Source organism: Pterocles gutturalis, unplaced genomic scaffold (genome assembly GCF_000699245.1).
Source record: "Pterocles gutturalis isolate BGI_N339 unplaced genomic scaffold, ASM69924v1 scaffold7133, whole genome shotgun sequence".
Taxonomy (NCBI): domain Eukaryota; kingdom Metazoa; phylum Chordata; class Aves; order Pterocliformes; family Pteroclidae; genus Pterocles; species Pterocles gutturalis.
In genome coordinates, this window is record NW_010122900.1 from 1 (window position 1) to 21,933 (window position 21,933).

At 38.6% G+C, this 21,933-nt stretch overlaps 1 protein-coding gene across 1 annotated transcript; it reads left to right on the top strand.

Annotated features, from left to right (window-relative positions):
• Positions 1-1,943: 1,943 nt before the first annotated feature.
• Positions 1,944-21,315, top strand: CFAP61 (cilia and flagella associated protein 61; the record flags this gene model as incomplete). The annotated part of the gene is made up of 9 exons (XM_010077689.1): positions 1,944-2,076; positions 4,029-4,182; positions 8,725-8,816; positions 9,929-10,113; positions 13,132-13,171; positions 15,075-15,214; positions 18,504-18,630; positions 19,900-19,977; positions 21,109-21,315. Coding segments are annotated over 9 exons (1,156 nt in total), but the record flags the coding sequence as incomplete, so codon positions are not given.
• Between the last annotated feature and the right edge of the window lie 618 nt (positions 21,316-21,933).

Sequence of the window (21,933 nt, forward strand, 5' to 3'; positions counted from 1 at the left end):
TCGCCCTGCTTTTTAAACTGCCTTCGCAGCTGTACGTGATGCTAAAAAAAGGCAAACTGGGAGTGTTACGAGTGTTCCAGCCAAGGTGATGTGTATCCCCCAGAGGAGGGTGCAGGCTGTGGGGGATGGGTGTGCGCTGAGGAGCGGCTGAGGGAAGTGGGCTTGTTCAGCCTGGAGAAAAGGAGGCTGAGTGGAGACCTCACCGCTCTCTACAACTACCTGAAAGTAGTGAGAGGAAGGAGATCGATCTCTTCTCCCAAGTAACAAGTGATACGATGGGAGGAAACAGCCTTGCATTGCACCAGCGGAGGTTTAGATTGGATATTAGGAAAAATGTATTGACCAAAAGGGTTGTCAAGCGTTGGAACAGGCTGCCTGTGGAAGGAGTTGAGTGACCATCCCTGGAGGAGTTTAAAAGACATGTAGACGTGGCACTGAGGGACATGGTTTAGCAGTGGACTTGGCGGTGCTAGGTTGACAGTTGGACTTGATGATCTGAAGGGTCTTTTCCAACTTAAATGATTTTGTGACTCTCCCAAGGCAGGTGCCCACCACAGGTTAGTCTCCCGAGTGCTCTGTGACTGAAGGATTCCACTTGTTTCAAAGGAGCTGCTTGTGGTGGTCTCTGTTTCACTCAGTAAGCATAAATGTTTTCTTCTGTTTGATGAAGTGCATTGTTTACTCCTCATGTTTAATGCCTTCATCCTGTGGGGCTCATCATTCTCAGTGTGTGTGTGAGATAACCAAAGGCATGTTCAGTAGCAGTCTGCTTAGGGCCCTGAGGAGAAAGGGATTTCTTAACCCCACAGTCTGGTGGTAGAGGTCATTCCTTCTGATGGCCCATCACAGTCCCACTTTTCTCACCACCTTTTTAGTTGCAGAATTCTTGGTTGGACCACTTACTTTCTTGTACTTTTCAGATAAATAAAAAAGTGGTTTCATTTTATTGAAAGCTATTTAGTGTTAGAGCTGGTTGGCTACTGGCCTTTATGCCGTGGTTTTGCAGCACATGCAACTACGGAATTCCTTCATTGCATTGGTGAAAGCACTGAAACTTGTTAAGGCTTACGTTGATCCTGGTTAAGAATTAAATTAACTTTTTTTTTTTTAAAGTAGTTTAATGGGAAAGGGTTTCTGCCTCTTTAAATAAAAATCTGTGCAGTTTGGGGCCTGTATGAGTCTGACACTGAAACTTGGACTGATTGGAAATTCTCGGGCAGCTTTTGGGCTGACAGCATGGAGAACAGACTGGAGTAGTAAAGGCAGTTAAAGCCTGGATGCAGCAGGTTCCCACCTATGCAGAGAGCCTTTCATGAAGCAGAGGGATAGAATAATTGCACTTTGGCCTTTGTATCTTTTTCAGTAGTGGAGCATTAACTTGACCTTACAAAGGCGTAATGGCTCAGTTTCTGCCAGGTGACTCCTACACTGCTGTGCGTAATAGCAGTAATCTAGCCAATATTCAGCACTGTTTCTCCCATATGGGAAGGCAGTATTTTCTTTCTTTTAAAAGAACTGATTTTCTAAATAGCACATGTTGTCTTTTGAGATCTCTGCCGACTCTAACCAACTGATGATTGGGGTCACTCAATAGAATTACTTTAAATGAGGCTGAAAGCCCAGGTCCACCTGGCCTGAGATGCCCTAAGCAAGATAATTTTGAACTGGGCTGCCCTCATATTTTGTAAAAAAAAACCATTGGGCAATCCAGGTCTTATGTGGGTTGTGCTGGCTTTTGGAAGTGGTTCTGTCTCACCTCTGGTGCTGAGGCTCCCAGCTTAGTGTGCATTGGGGCTGTGTCCTAGGTGAAATTATTTCTTTCTGGGTGGAGGCTTTGGATCAGGTATTTGTAATATTTGTCTGTATGCTAACAGAGTGGAACAGAAGTATCAGGACCTATTAATGGCAGAGCTTTAGGACATTACCTAATCTCTTTTTTGTAGATTGGAAGATTATGATGATCTCATGCCCATCTGGACACGTCAGAGTGAGACTCTGAAAGAAACCTATAGTGAATATTTCCTTGCTGATCTCATAGAATGCCAAGATGAAGAAAATCAGGCTGTTGTTTGTGAGGTCAGTCTGCCATGAGCACTGGTTTTATCTAATCATAACATTAGTGATGTCACATGTGAGAGCTCGCACTGCAGCTCAGTGAATAAAAAGAACAAGCTCACTTTTGGAAGGTTGAATTAATGATCTGCACACAGGCAATGTCCTCAGCCAGGTACTTGGTGTCTTTCCTTTCTTTGGGTGTGATATCTCCTGTTAAATAAATGAAGCAGCAATTCCCAGTAATTGTTTAGATTCTTTTTGAGTGATTGGAACACAACATCTTGAAGAAAATGTGTTGCCATTTTAGACATTTGCATTATAGATGACCAGTTTTCATTCCCATTGAAAATTAATATTGCATGTGAAGACTAGTAGCCAGTTATACTTTCACAGTTAAAAATGCTGTAGATTGTTCCCATCTCCTGGCTCAGGCAGTCAGATTTTTGCTGAATTGAAGACAGAAACCCAGGAATTAATTTAAATAAGAAAGAAGTGGTAGAAGTTATCCTGCTGATTGTTAATATTTTCATGTGTTAGTAATTGTACATGGTATTGTAAGCTGATAAGCAACATAACCTACTTAATTCCAGAAGTCTGCTTTCTATAGCAAATGATTTTATGAAGCCTTAACATGTAATCGCTACCATTGGAAGCCAAATGGGAAACAATAAACCATTAGTGTAATAGCACATCACAAATGGCTGTCTTTGTAAATAATACATTTCAGTTGTACATTTATAGCTCAATATGATACCAGCAAAAGGTGTTGCAGGCCCTCATAGTTTATACTTGCCGATGCTGTCGCAGGTTGGAAAGACACCTCCATGTGCACCAAGATGGATGCCAATTTTCCCTGCAGAGAATGAAGCTGGCAACCTCTTTTTGCACATATGGTAGATGGATTGGTTAATCAGCCTCTGCTGAGCCTTGGGCCTAAAATTACATAGCAGCCAGACAACTGCAGCGACCCAGCTTTTGTTCAGTTACGCAAACAAGGCAAACAAACAATCACTTGTTGTTTGAGGGGAAAAAAAATTAAACCTTATATTTTCCCATTTTTATTGGAGTGCTGATGGCCTGATAAAACAGCTACACAAATCCAGCGGTTGAGTTTTCATTATGTTTATAAAGGAGGCTTTAATGATATGTATTAAGGGGAAAAAAAAATATTTGGATTGTGTGTTTCACCAGAAAGTTGCATATAGTACCAAAAATTTAAGAGCTTCTTCTTCTTCTAGACTTGTCTTAGCTTAAAGCCAAAACCCTCCAGCATGCTGATTCACATTTTTTGGAGTGTATTTCTTTCTGAAGACTGCAACTTTCTGGAAACTTTCTGTAATAGTAAAACATGCAGAGTAAGGTGCCATTTCAGCATTGCAGGGATCTTGTGGCTTTCATACTTGCAGGGCATTTTTTTTTTTTAAGACCAGTTCTTGTTTTTTTTCAGAATGGGACAGTATCTAGTGTTTATAGTTGCTGCAAGTAATATATACTATATACCATCTCAGATACTGTTTCGATACTATATAATTGCTTTCTTGAATTAATAATTTTAATAGGAAAATAAAGTGTACTTTTCAGTTTGAGCACAATTTTATTTACAAAGCAGTGTCAAGTAATTAGTCAACCATTATGGCTAGCTAAATACAGATTTTACATTAGCTGCACTTTATGTTAAAGAAAAATTATACCTTTTTGGAGGTATGTAGTTGAAAGGTATGTCTTTTATTTACTGTAGCATGTTTTATTGAAACAATAGGTCATTATCTGGCCCATATATATAATTCTAATGCTCTCGCAAGTCATGGCTAACAAAATAATTATAACATGTATTATGCACAGCCAGAGGTGGAACACTGACTTTCATGTTTCACTGATTTTTTTTTTTTTTTTTTTTTCTTTTCTCAAACTTTCTCATGACCTAAAATCTGGTGCTCAACTTTTACATGTGTGACATTGCTCTTGTGTTTCAGGATGGTGACACTGCAGTGGGATTCATGAGCTTATGTTCTCAAGTAAATGTTTCCTTGTTTCAAGAGTGTTTTGACTTAGGGCCTTTCCATGGACTCTGTAAACCACATCCTGAAGATATTCTCAAAGTGCCACAGAAGCCAAGCACCCAAGAAGGTATCTATATTCTACAATGCTAGATAGATGCAAGGTGATTTATTTTTATTTTCTGAGTAGGTTTTGCAAAAGGTTGGAAGAGGATATAGAAAACACAAATTAATGTATCTGTTTTGGAGATAGTTGTCTGGTGTTTTCTAATACAAGAGAGGAATTTTGATAGTCCTGGTCTCTGGCTCAGAGGTGATTGTAGGGAGCTCGTCTATACCAGGTGTGGGATAAACCTTGGTTTCAAGTTTCGGAAAGCTAAAGTATCAGGTATATTTTCTATCAGTTAGTTACAGTTGTACTGTTAATTGAAGACTGAACTTTGAAGTCTGGTTCTACTGTCTGGCAGTAGCTAAGCAGCTCATTAACTGTGACTATTATGTTGTCCCATTGACTTGCGTCCTCTTTCCTTGTGGCCCAGTTTCTGCTCTCTTTGCTGATTGTTTGCGATTTTCTAGGTTACAAGATCTTGGGAGAGCAGGGACTGTCTCTTTATTTTTTTTTTAATTGGGCATGATACAACAATGCATCTACGAGCCACCTTACTGCAAGTGATAAAAACTGATAGCATGTCACCTGTTCATGGATCAGAAGTGTCATGTAAATTATTTGCAATTGTCATCTTTATTTTTCAGTGTCAAAGGCCTTTTTGTGCAGAAGGGCAACATTTTCCTATCTACTAATTATCAGTAATAGAATTAAAAGAAACACTGTTAGGTTATTATGTATCTGAACACAAAGCAGCAGGCAAAAAAGGCAACTAGGAAGCTACAGAGCAGACAACAGCTGGTGTGTCAGAGCTGACAGTCATGGAACAGAAAAGGGAAAGAAAAAGGTCTTATAGCTGCTCATATGGACTTCCTTTCCCCTGTGAAGAAGCATCTTGCAAATAAGAGAAAAAGGAAGCCAGCTATCTCCTCCTGTATCATTATGCTCCTGGAGCTTCAGGAGCATTATTTCAAAATAGGTGAAAGACATAGGCAGAAACATAAATGAGGTTGAAGGAAGAGGAAAGATCACTCACAGTAGTCTCTTCTGAAAACTTGTTGGGACACAGTCCTGGGCAGTCTGGTCTAGGTGAACCTGCTTGAGCAGAGGGCTCAGACAAGATGACCTCCAGTGGTCCCTTCCAACCTTAACCATTCTGTGACTGTTATCTGGTTCTGGGAAAACCCTTAGACACTTCTGTGTGCTTTCCTTGCTGGAGGAGTGCAAGCTGTAGGCCCAGATTTTGTGGCAAATTCTGTGCTGCTGAGCATTTTAGTGAGTATCTGGTTATAGGTACAGCTGTTACACGTTTAACATTTAGGAACTGTTCTGTTCAGGTTTATATGACTCTTGTCAATCTAGCATCTGAGTGCTTTTTGGAAGTTTATTAAGCAACATGGTTAGCAAACTCACCTGCTTATTTCTCTTCTTTTTCCTTTCACTTTAAAAACTAGGCTATTTTTGATGGTTGATACTAGTTTGCAATCCTGTGTGTTTCTTTCAAGTAAGATTTTTAAAAGTAGTAATATGCCTGTATTTGGAATGACAAGGGCAGCTCTGGCAAAGAGAGAATTATTTGTAGACTTTTTCAGATAGCTTGAGCACAAATCATTGATGGTCTTAAAGACAGACACTTGAGAAGCAACTTGACTATCGTAAGCTAAGAGTCTGACTCTGATACTGTTCTTGGAGATAAAGAGCCACTAGAACTTTAATAGTAAAATTAGAGTTAGCTCGTGGCTATCCACTGATGGGGAATATTAATTCTGTTGTCAGTGAATAACAATTAAAATTATTGTTGTAGCTTTGCACATTTTAGAATATAAACAATTAAAACATTTTAAGAAGTGCTGGTTGTCCTGAAACATTGTATGTTGTTGTTTATACTTGCCCAGTACGGCCAGAAAGAGAGAGATGAACCCAAAGGCTGTGGTGTTTGAATTTTAGAGAAAGAAAAAAGAAAGGGGGAAAAAAAATCCAATATGAACTATTATTACTCTAGTTTCTAATACTAGTTCAGTAAGGCATTAGCTTGTCACAAGTTACAGAAGTTTGTTATGGTTTATTGACAATATGTGCTTTATATGATAGATACTTGATAAACAGCTTTTCTTTTTACTGCTTGTTACACATTTGGTTATGACTATAAACAAAAAGTCCATATTTTTTGAACAGTTTGAATGAAAAGCCTTTTACCTCTGAGTGATTTGTGTTTCATTATTGCAAGAGATGCAACTCAAAATTAATTTCAGTATTCATTCATGAAAACTTCCAGCAAAAGCAGTAATGTGGTGTTGGGTTTGTTTGGTTTTTTTATTAAGAAAAGGAACCACTGTTCTAGTCAAGTTTACAGGAAAAAAAAACCCCAACCAACTCATAACCACAGTTCCACTCTTCTCTGACTTTTTTGTTTTATTAAAAATGTAGTTTGAAAAGGGAATTACCTTGTTTGGTTTTTTTTGTTTGTGGTTTGTTGTTTTTTTTTTTTTTGTGAATGTAGAGCCCATATAAGGATTGTATCCCAGTAGCCCATTGTTCATCCCTTCCAGTATAGTGGCCAGCCTATATCCTTGGAATTTATTATAGTGTCAGTCACAAATAGTTTATATTTGATTATACTGCATAACACATGAGTGATGATATGAATGCTGGTTTAAAGGTTGCACCATTTCTGCAGGCTACTATATGGGAAATTTGCTGCCACATTGTCCCTTGATGTGAAGCTATTGAGGGTTCACTAGACACCTTACATGAATAGAGGATGTGGGCTTTCTTTTAATTAATTCAAAGGCTGAGAATTTAAAATGCAGGCTGCATTCCTTTGTAGAGTAATTTTGTTCCCACATAGAAAAACAGCCAACCCATCATAATGTTATTTTTTTCAAGCTCTTTAGCTTGTAAGTAGAGACCACAGGTTGATATTATTTTTCCTTTCAACATGCAATACTGAATAAAAGTGAAAGACTGTACAAAAATCTGTCTTTAACACAATATTGATCTGCCACTTACATTTCAGGGTAATTACAGTAATTTGGTTGTTACTCTATATGGTGTCACAAATTAGTAGCTGGAAAACATTATGATGCAGGGGGAATGATTCAAGGGCTTTTCATCAGGCTTCATGGTGAACTGGCTTCTTGATCCTACTGACTGTTACCTCTGCTAACAACCCAGCAATCACTGAATTATTTGCGTTTTCTTTTTGTTCGTGTTCCTTACTTCATTTAGTGGAACAATATTTATGTTCTTCCCAGTTACTTGTGTACAGTCTATATGTAAACAGTGATGCAGCTACATTTGACAGTAGTGGATGATGGAGCCATTAAGGGATTTCATTTTAGTGTAAAGTCAGAAACAACATATCAATATTTACATGACAACAAGAGACTTGTATTAATTAAATTCTGACACCTGCAAGGCTGTTCATAATTAGAAATGTAGCTGGGTTAATCAAGATGACATTTGATCATTTCTGTGAAGTCTCACATCTGTGATACCCCTGGAGAAAACATGCTTTCTAACCCCTGTGTTTCTTCTTGCCCTGCACATTGCCTCTGCATTCTTTTCCACTAACAGAGAAACAGATTTTCAGATAACAGATTTCTAAAAATACTCCTGGCTAAATTATTTTAAACCTTTGGGGTGTGGTTTTTTGTTTTTTTTTTAAGCACTCATTACTGTATGAAGAAATGTTTATGTCATGGAATGTAGTTTAGGTGGGTTTCCCAAGGTAAACTTCAGAGAGAGGAGTGAAGAATTCTGTTGTGCTGGGTTTTCTAAAGTTGTTTTGGTTTTTTTTTCAAATTCCTCTTGGAGCTCGGAAACTTAGACTTCCTTGTGTTACTAGAGCTTTCAAATGCAAGGATGTCCTGGCCTGATATGTTTTCTGCAGCAGCAATAGCTACACCTCAAGAGTTTATTAGTTGAAACTTATTTTCAGGCTCTATTTTAAATGTAAAAACAGACAGTGAACACATCAGTAAAATTAGGAAAGTGACACTTTAAAGAATGGTGGAACTATTGGAGATATGTTCAGGGGCTAAAAATTCAGCAGCTGACACTTTGTTTAGTAATTTTGGTGGTTATTTGGGCTAATATGTAGGATTCACTAGTATTTCAACGTTTCTTTTCCAAGATGATGACTAAAATAATTTTGGTCCATAACATTAAATGTGACCTTTATGATGCCTGATCAGCAGAAAATGAGTTAGCAGCAGGCACAGGATTTAAGATACCAGTCAATACACTGAGGACTCGTATTTTTCTCTGCAGATAGGGTAGAAATTTATTACATATAATGCGCAAGTTAGGAATTGCTTCCAAACTGTGTCTTGTTCAATTCTTGTTTTGTAACCAATTCTCTGATTTTTGCTTTGGGATCAAATAGTCTAACAAAGTTCTAGCTAAGTAACTATAGGAGGGTCTGTTTTAACTGTGGTTGTTAAAAACTAAAAAAATAAACCTTTCAGTGGAGGTAGTCTGGCACACTCTTTAGTTATCACTCTGATTCTGAGGGTTAAGCTCACATTTTTAAGCCTGATGCATCTATTCTTTCTCATTACTCAGATGAAGATAAAAGCAACCAAACAAGTGAAGAAACAGAGTCTGTTTCATCTCGAAACTTGGAACATATTCATGATCAGGATGCAGCTGTGCAGGTAATACAACTGTACACAGCAATGCTGATGTACTTTAAAAGCTAATTTGAAGCAAAGATGGAGGCTACTAGGACAAGCAGTGCTTATTATTTCCACTCCTGCGCTGTCCTCTGCATGGCCTCACACTTGTATCTGCTTAGATCAGAGGCTGTTCTAGCTAGGATCTGGATGGAGGTGGTTATAGTTATTAATCGGATGAGTTTTCCCATCCAGTTTCACATGAACAGCCAGACAGCACAGGAGTGGGAATAAAGTGGCACTGAGAGGAGAATAGGGTTGGGGGCCTGTTTGTGCAGGTCTGCGGCTGAGTGAAGGCACGTGGAAGCACAACTTTGAGTGGGCTCCTCTGCAGATGTGGAGAGAGCATTCCTGTAACAGACAGCACAAGAGGTGTCTTACTCAAGTCAAAATCCTGAGATTAAAATCTGCTACTGACAGAAAGCTACTGAAGCTGAAAAGCAGCAATATAGCTTCAGTTTTCCCCTGTAATTTGTAGAAGTTAAAGGGCACGTGTTCTATTTGTGCCTCTTCTGTTGAGTCAAACTTGACTTGATAAGAGTGTCACTATGAAATATGTTAGTGCAGCATAAATCATCAGAGAATTTATCCTGAGGAACTTGAAGTGGTTGCTTCTATCTCAGTACTGTATTAAAGCTGCTCTGGTTTTCTGCCCATTATTGTTCACTTCTGTTTCCACAGTATTCTCTGCATTGATTGCATTTTCTTTAACATAATATGTTTTTAACTGTCTCATATTTTCAGTATGCATCTGAAAACAAAATTTTTATGTAGAAACATTTCTGAAAGATAAGATAAATATTTTATTGCCTCACAAAGGGATTCTAAGAGTTATTTGGTTTGTGAGTATATTGCTCTTCAGCAAGAATGTATATATTTTTAAAGGCCACTTTTATCTAGTGTTTCAGAAACAGGTAGATAGCACATTAAAAATACCACCTTGAACTTCTATATTTGTCAAAATCTGACAAGTAAAAAGTACATCCCTGTGTGTCTGCTTTGAATGCTGTAAGGCAATGCAAGACCTTTTAATTTAAAAATGAAAATATTTTCAGAAATAAGTGTTCATTTGTCTATTATTATGACTGCAAAAGGATGGATCCATTACTGTTTCCCATACTGAACTGCCATTAGATGATGTCAGAAGCAAAGATTTAAAAGCCTCAGTAACACCCCTTCTTGAGGCTGAAGAAAAAGAAGCTTTTCATCCAGTGTACAGAGGACCTTCAAATGCTTTCTGTATCCGTCTGTTTTGTATTGATGAGCAGTATGAGACTAGGTAAGTAAGGATGAACAGTTACTGCTTTCCTAATCTTAATAATAACTTTGAATGTTGATGTTTTTAGGACAAATCTGAAAGTGACAGCACCTGCCATAGTCTGGTTGGACTTTTTCTGACCTCTTTTACTTCACTAATAGTTTACTGAAATTTTCAACTTCTATCTGCAACTTCCCATCTCTGGTAGGACTGTGTGGACAAAAAAAAGTTAAGAATTTGTTTTTGTTGGAAAACTGCTAGTTGAAGTTGTAGAAGAAGGCCACTTCTTCCTCTGACGAAACATGAATTCCAAAGCTGGCTAACTGAAGAGAGCTAGATGTTACAGTACTGGTCATGTCTGCTCATGGGGTGATAAAGCTGTTTTTAACTCTGCAGTTAAATGTTCTCATTTCTAAACACTTGGTCTCCCATCACTGAGAGACTTAATTCAGTTTTCTAGAATCTGCTACAGTAGGGTGAAGACAGTCATTGCTGCTGCTGACCTTGAACTCTTAGATCCTGGTGAAGTAGAATAGATCTATAAATATGGTTTAGATGTTTTTTCCCAAATTTCCCTGCACCCTTGAAGAGAACCTATACTCAACCACATCAGCAAAAGCCTCTCCAGGAACATTGGCCCATTCTGATTACAAATGAGCTTTGCTTTGCTCTTGTTTATAGGTCCTAGAAAGAAAGTTAAAACATGTAGATACTTATGAAAAGTAGACAAAGAGACTGAGCACACCCAGAATCTTCCACACTTTTAAAATGTGTAATATCTAGAGACACAAGGTATCAGTAGCAGGGACTTTGAGTTTGACAACTGTAGTACCATTTGAAAAAACATCTTTCTACTTGTAGTAGTAGCCATTGGTGACTGACAATGTCTGAACTTGGCTCAGAGGAATTAAACACTCTGAATCTGCTACAAATGCAAGTATCCCAAGTTACCAAAGCAAAGCAAGCAGCCTTCTTGGTACATACCTACAAGTGATATAGCTCGAACTTATTAGGAAGAGAGAGAAGTGCAGTGCTAGAAGTCTGTGGTGTACTTGGAAACACTGATCGATGTACGTATGATAGAGCAATCATGGTGCAGAAAGTCCATTCCAGAATAGCTAATTTATGAACAGTCTAGTATAAAATAAAATCTAAGCAAGATAATTATTCCAGAACAAAATAACTTGATTTAAAAATAAATACTGAGGTGAGGGACTTGCTCAGGACTGACTCCATTATACAGAAATAGCAGCTCAAATCAGTGATCTGTAACTATGTTGGGAAATAAGCTCTCTGTAGACTAGTTGAGTTCTCTGCTTATAGCATCCTGCTTAGGATAAAGATCTGTCACTTTTTTGCCCTCCTCTGGCATTCTGCCCTTCATATGCACCATTGTTGTTTCTGTTCAAGATATGTTCACAGTGTTTATCATTGAACACTGCAGTCCCATTCTTTTCTCCCTGAAGACATCCCTGTAACAGTTTGGATTCCAAGATGGGTATCTATAGAGAAGATAGCATTCCTTTCTGAAGACTTCTTCCAAGATTAACACTCATGCAGGATCCTCTTCTCAGAGCTGAGGACTCTGTAGATCTTGGTGTTTTCAAATACTTTGCTTGTATGCTTTCTTCGTGTGCATTTGCTTGATCCACCTGTTTGTAAAACAGACATTATAAAAGTGAATATGTTTGAAAGAGTGGCATGAGGTAATGCTGACTGTATCTCAGAATCTTGTCCTGAAAGAATTACTGCTGACCTTGCACAGCATGGATCCAGAAATAGCAGTTTGGTTGAAGTGTAGGTATGATTGCATCTGACCCCTCAAGGGAAGTTCACTACTGGGGAATTTGTGTTACCCAGTAAAGTTGCTAAATGTTTCCATCTCTTAAATCGAGAGCTGTGATGTGGCTTGTTAGTGGATTGAAGGCGAAATGTAAAGGAACTAAATTGCTAGTTTACCTGCAGATATTTGATACCTTTTTAAGCCCCCTGAAAAATCTACCTCTCTTCTTGTGTTCCCTGCTGCTAAGAGGGTACTGTATGCTAGAGAACAGAAAGCTCCATTGCAATGGCATTTTCTTTTCCCACATTTAGCTATTCTGTTAACTACTTATGATTATGTATTACATAAATGAATATAGAATACGCCAATCTAGATCTGTATTTATAGCTTTTTTTTTTTAGAGTTTTCATTCAATCACAGATATTTTCAGTAGAAATTACTTTTTCATTCAGTAATATTATTAGGGAAGTAATTAAAGGGAACTTAGTTACAAGTCTGGAGAGAGAAGGGGTTTTATCAGTATTTTTAGGCACATCTTATTAGTATTTTAGACACATCTTGTGCAGTGGAAAACTATGTTGTAAAGCTTCAGCATAACTTTGTTTGATGGGGTTAGAGCTCTTTGATATCCTTACACGTAGGAGAAACAGGAATAATTTTTTAGATTTCTCATGTCTTTTTAAACTCAAATGTCACATTCCACTGCCACCATAGAAAAGAGAGTGGAATTACTCTAAACTAGTAGGTGAGAAGTGGAAAGAAGAGTGTTCAGAAACAATTTTGAAGTATTGATGTTCCTGTTAGTCTGATAAAGTACACTGAATAGGTTTACCAAGTGGATAGTGACAGAATTCTTGGTACTGGATGAAAATATTGTGGAACATAGCAACAACTGTTTGTAACCTCAGTGTTTGCTATATACTTATGCTGCTCTGACAGTCCCTGAATGACTGCTGAAAAATGTTGGAGTCAACAACAGGAGAGTCAATCTTTTTTCCTTTCAGTGAAGAGCAGAATGTTTTGATGTTATTTCAGACATTCAGGTTTATTCCTGTTAATAGTGATCCTTTGAGCACTGGAAGTCAACAACTGATGTGCAGCATGCAAAATCTGCAACTGACTAATAATGAACTAGCAGGCCTGTCTGATCAGTATTGTGAATCGATGTTCCTTGCAGTTACGGGCATGCAAATGTCAAAATGTATGGGATCTGTCTGATATGCAGTTTATTTAACAATGTTTACTCTTGGTTGCAGATCGCTGGATTTTTTGCGTTATGTTTTCAAGCTTTTTCCAGTATGTATAATTAAAGTTTTAAGGTTTGTATGCATGTGTGTGAATGATGGGATGGTAGTGCAGTTCTCAGCCAGAGTATTTAGATACAATGCCAGAGTAAGTCAGTGACTCACAGGGGTATGCTATGGCTAGGTGCCCTGGGCTGAGTTACCTTGAGGAATTTGACCCCCCTCCATAGCTGCTTTTGGACTTCATACATTGCATACATGAGTCCTTTGTTTATGTTCCGTAGGGAGTTTACTGAGATGCAGATCTAGAAAGCAAGTATTTCAAACTCCTTTAAAATCATGTATAGATCTAGACTGTACCTAAATTAAAAAATAAAGTCTGGGAAAATATGTTAAAGGAGGTGGAGTTAAAGCCTAGAAAACACCAGTATTCTGGAAATCCATAGTATTTACCTATAGCCTGAACAGTGGAACTGAAGGTCTATGTTTAGGGTGAAACTAATATGCAACAAATAAGAATGTGAATTTACAGTGCAGTAGCTATTCCACACCAATGCCCTGTGTGATCAGTCTTTATCTGAGGTAACAAAGTCCACTGTCTGAAACATTCTTAATACATTCTGCAGTTTGTTGTAAATTCATGCTACAAATTACTGCATGGTGGCATCCTTTAGAGACAGGTCTTGGTGACCAGCGACTTGGCCCTAAATTATCAGCATGTTCACAAATGCTGCTTACACCAAAGAAAGTTCCCAGAGAAAGTGAACAGAGACAACATTTCAAATCTCTAAGTAATTTATCCGTCCAGCAATGCACCTGTCACTCCTTGAAATAAAATGTCACGAGGTGTACTAAGAAAAATTAATCACATAGTATGGTTAAAGAGAAGCAAAAGAGTGAGATTCAAATGATATCTTTCTACTGAAAAGATGACATAGAATAATCAGCCAGAGTAAACCAATGAAACATTTTCCAGCTCTGTGCTACTTGGGAATCTCTCAGCATATATCAGGCTGCATGAAACATCTTTTTGAATTGTCAGAATTCTCCAACATCCCTGTGTGCAGTGAGATTATTTTAAAACATGTATTCAATGAAAAGGCATGGAAGGGACTGCTTGAACAGTGTGAACGGATAAGGTTATTTGTGGCGTGCAGCTTTATCTCCAGAGGATGCTCGCTTTCATCTGAGAGCATTCCACAGAGATTCCTGCATTCCTGTGCACCTCTGCAGACTTTACCGCACAGGTCTCTGAACTATTATACTGACATCCAATACAGTGTGTCTTTTATGCATATGCACCCTGTAGTGCATGCACAGCAGCAGTGCCAAATTTGGACAAGCTGGACACCACTGCACACATACAAACTTGTGTTCATCAAGTCTACTGTGTGTGCAGTTGAAAGTCAATCACACTGGCTGTTCAGGATTTTAGAACATGCTGCTCTAGGTGATGATCTCATGTGGTTGCAAAGGTGCAAAAGATCCCAGTCAGACATACATTGTCCTAAAATTTCACTGCAGAAGAATGAAGGTAGGAAAAAGCACCTTTTAAGCAAAAATGTTAGCCCTAAGGGTGTGGGCATAGCGAGAACATTCCTACTAGGCAGTTGGGCTAGATGATCCCTTCCAACTGAAATATTCTATTCTACTGATGAAGAAAAGAGGCAGGGTGGGGAAAAAAGGACTGTTAGGGAGTATCAGGCTATTAACTAATAAGTCTTTACTATGGGAAGCTAAAAGACCCATTTCTGTGAGCCAACTTAATGTTGAGCTCATTGGTTCCTTGGTGCTGCCCAGGCGTCAAGCCATCTAGGTAGAGCAATGCTTGGAGTGTATGTACATTGTAAGCACTGCATTCAGTTTGTTTTCTTTCTCTTCCCTCTAGTCAAGCTTTTGTGTAAAGCTTACGCTGAGATTGCTAAGAGCCTTTATTGTTTGCAAATCTTTTTCAGGACAAAGACTTTTGTGTCATCCTTGTGCCACATCATGTACCAGAGTTCCATCTGATCCAGAGTTTTATTCGAGTTGTCCCTTTCTGTCCTTCCAGACTTGGTCGTGAGCTTTATGTGTTCCATCGTGCGGGATTGCTCACGTGAGTCGTGTGCCTTGTGACAACAAAAGATGTACTCTGAGCTATTTTTATGGAATATACTTGCTTCATCCAACCTAGCACCAGATGGGTATATTGCTCTGCTGTCCCAGACCAAGCTGGTATTCTGCGTGGTACGGTACAACATCTTGCAGAAACGGTAGCTCGAGTCCCCAGAACAGTACAGTTGAGTAGCACAGGACTGGGCCTGGAGCCATTAGGAGCAGAGCTAAATAACTTGTCTTTAGCAGCATTACTGCAGCTGTCTTGCTTCCTGTTCTGGAGTGAATCCTAAGCCTACTCAGGTGTATCTCCACATGGCAGTATACTAGACAGTGTAGAAATAGTCTTATATTTTCAGTGTAATAAAGCAGTTAGTGACATGATTTTTAATTAAACAAAATGATACAATTAAAAATGTAAAAGCAAGTAGTCTTCACACTGCCAGCATTTATATAGTTTCATTTAAATGAAAACAAAAAGTGCAATGAGAAGATTAATTCAAAAATTGTGTATACAGTACTAACTTAACAAAGGTGAACATTGGTACAGACAAGTAGCTTCTTCAAATTACCTTGTTGCGGACCAAGGCAATAGAGAAATACGGTGCAGTGTTTGGCCCTTTGGACTTGGGTCAGGTTGCGTAACATTGATACTTGAAAGCCTGGTGTAGATTTACTTCTTGGAAACATGGTATAACTCTCTTAAGAGAAATACAGTCGTGTTTCTGGAACATGCGGAGCACAGCAGTGATCTTGTTGAGTATCTGTTTTATATGATTTCTCTCTTTTTGTGTTGAATCACTTATTTCATACCTTTCAATTTCTGTGATACTTTGAACACTTCCGTAGTATGATGTACTGGTGAACTGGGACACAGTCCCTCTGCTGCTCTGAGTTCTGTTACATGGTATGAGTTTTCCAGTGTTGGGTTAATAAGCCTATACTGGCCCAAAGACCAAGTTTAAAATGTGGCACAGTTAGAGATTTGCTTTTTTTTTTTTTTTTTTGTCTTAATGTAGCTAAATACTGTGTGGTTTCAGAGAAATACTTCTGTTTTAATTGCATACTTAATCACCTTTGATGGTATACAAATAGCTCATGCAGGAACTGGCCAGCTACTCTTGGACCTGTGCAGATGCTCTTTGCCATGGGATGGAGTTGGGCTTTTGTGTGCTGTGTAAGGATCCAGCTGGTTGAAGAGAAAGCCACTGGAGTAATTCCTGTTAATCTCAGCCACAGCTGTTCAGTAATCCACTAGTGGGATTCATAGTCATACATCCTCTTGCGATTTTGGTCAAAATTAAACTTGTTATCAAGGTTTTTTTTAAAAAAAAAACCCTTACAATTCTGATTAAATTGTGCATATTCCAAACGATGCCAGCCCTTCCATGAAAACAGAATCGGGTCATTAGTAGCATTTTCCAAACTCCCCTGCAGCTGTGCAGGAAAGTAAGGAAAAATAGCCTTTCACTGGGGTTCAGGATCAGAAAAGCTGTGCAAGAAACCACATGAAGCTTTTGGAAAGTTTCTGAAGAACAAAAAACTCAGTGCACAACAGCAGATACTCTTAGATAAAACCAAAATCTGAAAAAGTAAAATATCAATATATTGCACTTGCACCAAGGGTTTTCGAAAGGCATGAGTGAAAAGGAAGTCACAGAAAATGGACTAAAAGAAAAGCAGGGGTAAGAAGATGGGAATATGAAGACATGAAAGGGCAAAATCAGAAAAGGCACAGGTACAAAATGAGATACTGATTAGTAAAGGTTGTAAAAGGAATAAGAAAAAGTGTTAAGGACACAAAAAGCAAGAGTGCAGCAAATGGAAGTGTAGGTCTGCTACTTAACAGTGAAGGAGAAAAAATAACAGATGACAAGGCATAGGCTGAAATGCTTAATGGATACTTTCCCTCAATTTTCACTAAAAAGCATAATAATAATAATAGCGTCCTGGTCTCTGAGCAGTCAAAGGAATTGGGCATCTAGAATGAGTTAATTCATTACTGGAAGAGAAATGAGCACAGACCTTGGATAGTCCTTCCTACTATTTCATACTCAGTGGATATGGTTGTTATATTTGTTTGTTTTAAAAAACTGTTTCCATTTTTTGCATGTTCTGGTTTTTCATATTAAAAATGTAGTTTGCTATTGGCACAACTGCCTTGTCTTGGACATGGGTGGGGAGAAAAACTCATGTGCTAGGCTCAGTGGAGTGGCAGGAGGGCAGCACACTCATGGGTTGCAGAGTGAACCATATTGCTGGTCTTGCTGACCATGGTCCTCGTGACTTGTTTGATCTTGCAATTAACTGTCTGGAAATGTGTTAGCAAATGTGGAAACTAAGCTGATGCTCACTTGGAAGTTCAGATTTAGTTTGTAATTTAGTAATCAAATCTAAGACTCTATAAGTCTTTATTATACAAGCCTTGAATAACCAGGAAGCGTCGATGCCTTTAACAGACAACATGAGAGAGTTCCTCAGCTGCTGTAGACTGTCACTGTGAAGTAATTTTTTTCATAATTAGTGGGTGGAAGATGGTTTATAACGGAGTATGTAAACTAGATAAGTGCCAAAATATTCCTGTCTGTAGCTAACATGTTTCTGGTTGTATATATTGCACAGACATTTTTATACCGTGTCACTGTTGGGTGATTCCTGACTGGTGATCTTATGTTTATCAGAGGCATTTTATTCATGTCACTTAATCCTCGTGTATTACTATTTGAAGAACTGAAGCCTAACACATCTTACTAATTTGTTCTTGTTGGAGAAATTGAAGTTACTTCCTTTCTTTTGTGCTGTATCCAAGGATGACGGTTCACTCTGTTTGTTGTATTTTTCCTCTCTCTCCTTTTTGCTTTTTTTCTTATCTTTCTCTGTTTCTTTTATTTCTTTTTTTCCCGTGTGTCAATGTGCAGTTATGGACTCTACTTTCATTTGATTCTTTGCCTCCTTTCTCTGCTGGCTCTTACTCGCATGAAGATTAAGTGATATCTGTGGGTATAGCTGGTCATTGCTATGTTGGATTGGGCTGCAGGTGGTAAAGACTGACTGTTAGTAGCAGTTAAAGCAGCGTTCTTGAGTTGTCTTAAGTAGACGAGTGTCCTTTTGTGTTATCACTCAGTAAATTAATATATGCATTTGGAACAATAGTATAGCAATCAATTTCAACTTAAACAGATGTGTTTGGTGCTTGTGGAAGGCATGTTGTCTTAAGCATTGGAGTAGTTGTCTTTAATCTGTCACAGTGAACTTTTGCTCTCTTTTTTTCTCTTCTTTATTTTTTATAGGTCGTTTAATGTAAGAAAGGCAACGACTAATGACATACTTGGTGTCAAAATGCTCATTAAAACCCTTAGCCTGAATGACAGTATGTTGAATGACTTAAAGATATTTACTCTGGCTCGCAGGGATCCAGTGAGTATTTGTTGTAAATATAAGAGAATGGATAAATACTAGCAAATACATCCACAATTTACTACATTACTCTAAACTAGTATATATGTAGTATGTAGGTACTCAATTCAGTACCACCAGTCGGTATACGCTGTACCCAGCCTGACTTGACAGTTAATCTAACCTGTGGCCTATACTAACTACCCTCTTCTTCGAAGATTCCTCATATGCACTGACAGAAGCAGGCTGGATGCAGTTTTTGCCCACTCACAGTCTGATTTGCATTGTGGCTTTTTCTTGCATGTATGTCTGGTTGTGTGATCATAGAATCACAGAATGGTTTGGGCTGGAAAGGACCTTAGAGATCATCTAGTTACACCCCCCTGCCATGGGCAGGGACACCTCCCACTAGCCCAGGTTGCTCAAAGCCTCATCCAGCCTGGCCTTGAACCCCTCCAGGGATGGGGCATCCACAGCTTCCCTGGGCAACGTGGGCCACTGCCTCACCACCTTCACAGTAAAGAATTTCTTCCTGATACCTAGTCTAAATCTGCCTTCTTCCAGTTTAAATCCATTGCTCCTTGTCCTGTCACTGCATCCCCTTTTAAAAAGTCCCTCCCCATCTCTCCTGTAGCCCCCTTCAAGTACTGGAAGGCTGTTATGAGGTCCCCCCGGAGCCTTCTCTTCTCCAGGCTGAACAACCCCAACTCTCTCAGCCTGTCCTCATAGGGGAGGTGCTCCAGCCCTTGGACCATCTTCGTGGCCTCCTCTGGACCCGTACTTGTGTTTTGTCATACGATGGGGACCATCTTTCTCCTTGCCATAAAGTGACAAGATACAGGCCCATCAGATGGCAGAGAACATCTATGTTTTTGTTGTGTGAGGGAAAATGCTGCATAGACAAACCAAGCACTATCGTTACCAATCATACAGCTATAGGGAAATCCATTTTATATGACTATTGATGAAGAATTCTGTTTTAATTAATATTCTTTTCTAAGATCAAAATTTAACCCAGGACTAAATTAGTGGCTGAGCCTATAGCATTCTTGTAGCAGTTAGATCCTAACTGAAAGTTTAGTTCAGTAAAGTTCTGCATGGTCCAGAGTCCAACCATATGTACTGTTTAAACACTGTGCCTTGAGTTAAGGAAGAGTGGTTAAATTGGGGTGGTGTCTAGAATGTATACTGGGAGGAAAGTGTTTTAACTCTGTTTGTGTGGTGAAATACACAGTTAGGATTAAAAACTAGTGAAGTAGGAAATGTGCATATGTTGCTTTTGCCTTGCAGGATGGGACCTCAGCGCAGGCTTTCATAGCAGAAGTTTTGGATCAAATAGTTGGCATTTCTGTTATTAGAGACGAAATGGTAAATTCTATTTCTGTGTTGTATGAATGCTTAGCCCTCAACACTAAAGACCGAGTTGCGTGCTTGTCACTGTACATGTACCTAACAGAAAGTACATGTAAAAGATACTGCTCTATAAACTTTCTTCCTCTCTTTCCTGACTATGTAGACTGTATTACTTCCCTTCTCATAGATAATGATTGACACACAGATGAAAAAAAAGAATCCTGTTATTTGCAGGAAGCTGCTGATGCGTTCTGAAGCTGTGCCTCCTACATCTCTCTTTGGTTCTTCAGCACAAAGCCATTCTGCCTCTAAATGTGCTGGTAATCACTTACTTGGCCCCCTGATTTCCAGAGTCAATAAGCAGTTTTGCCATGTGTACTGCAAAGAGGAGTAGTTGTCCTTCTAGGTTAGCTTTTGTAACTTTGTTTCCCACAGTAGATTCTGAGGGATTATGAATCACACTTAACTTCAAAACAAAAAGTACATGCTCTAATGGAGTACAAAAAAAAAGATCATGTTGCTTGTTATTCTTGAGAAGTAAATATTCTTTAAGGCTTACTTTTGTGGCACTCTGCTGTTACTGAAAAGGTAGATTTTAGAGTGTTGAACACCTGTAATGCTCAGTTTTTAAAATAAAGAGTAGTCAAGCCTATTTTCAAAAATAACTCTTAATTATTTTAAGAAGATTGAGATAAGAGGATACAGCAATTTCTCTTGAGTATATAAATGTGCAAAAATCTCAGCTTATCGCTTCAACAGGGAAGACTTCTTGGAGGGCATTTCTTATGCAGCCATCCTCTGTAGAATTCCCCTTTTTCAGTTTAAGTTTTGTGAGAGGACAGTCTAGGGTTCTGTGTCTTGTGAAAGGGTCAAATATTGTTGTGAAAGGGTCAAATATGCATTCCCTGTAAATAAAGTAGGCAAACTCCAAGAATAGAGTTTGATATTTTTTGAAATATTTTGAAAAGATTTTCCAAAAAATATGTTCAGTCAGTGTGCTTTAATTGAAAATAACTCTCAAAAGCACATAATTTCAGTGTTCAAATTTAGTTCCTTAATTGAGAGAAAGCAACTCATTGGCACTTGCCAAAATATTTTAACAGCAGCTGTTTCATCACTGCTGAATTCCAAATTCTTGTTTTCCAGGATATTGAGTATATTCGATCACATTACAACATTGAAGATTTTATTCATTTTAATCACCACCAGCCAGAGGAGCATGGACATCTTTACCACTTTGTCTTAAATCCTATATTCCATCACTACACAAAACATTTTCTAAAGGAGATTCTTCGTTTGGCCCACAAATCTTCTCTTTACTATCCTGTTTATCCACAATATGTGGAAGGTGAGGTAAGAAGAAAGTTAATTGTATTTTTTACATTAAATATTGTTACCTTTGCTCACTTTTTTTCTCTGCTTCTGTGAATGACTGTAAACAGGAATTTTCTTGGCAACCTGCAGCAAATTGTACTTTCTTTTCTTCTTGCATGACATAATCTGTGCTCATGGACATCCCTCTTGCATAGTAGGTTAGTCTGTAGTGTGCTTGGTAGTGCATGCGAATCCAGACTTACCTGGTATCTTCAGGAAGCATGCGGAGGAGCAGAAATTTGAAGTGTAGTTGGCCTTGGCTCTTCATCTAGTCTGTGAAGAGGGAGAAGCCCTTCCTAGGGGGTCTTGCCTTCTGAGCTGAGTCACCCTCTGCCAATTTTTGTTTCTCAATTGAATTCAGAGAATCCTAGGGCACCTGTTCTCTAAATGTAGTTAGATGTCTTAAGTTGCACACATTAGTATACTGCCCTTGGAATGGCACAGTGGAGGAATAATTTGTTTGCTACTCCTCACTTCCTTCTGGGAGAAGTATATCTGCTTCTTACCCGTGTAGATTGGTGAATTGCTGTTGCCTTGTGCATTGTGTCAGCTGCGTCCATAAACATGCTACAGTTCTGATAGTCAAATTTGTGCCTG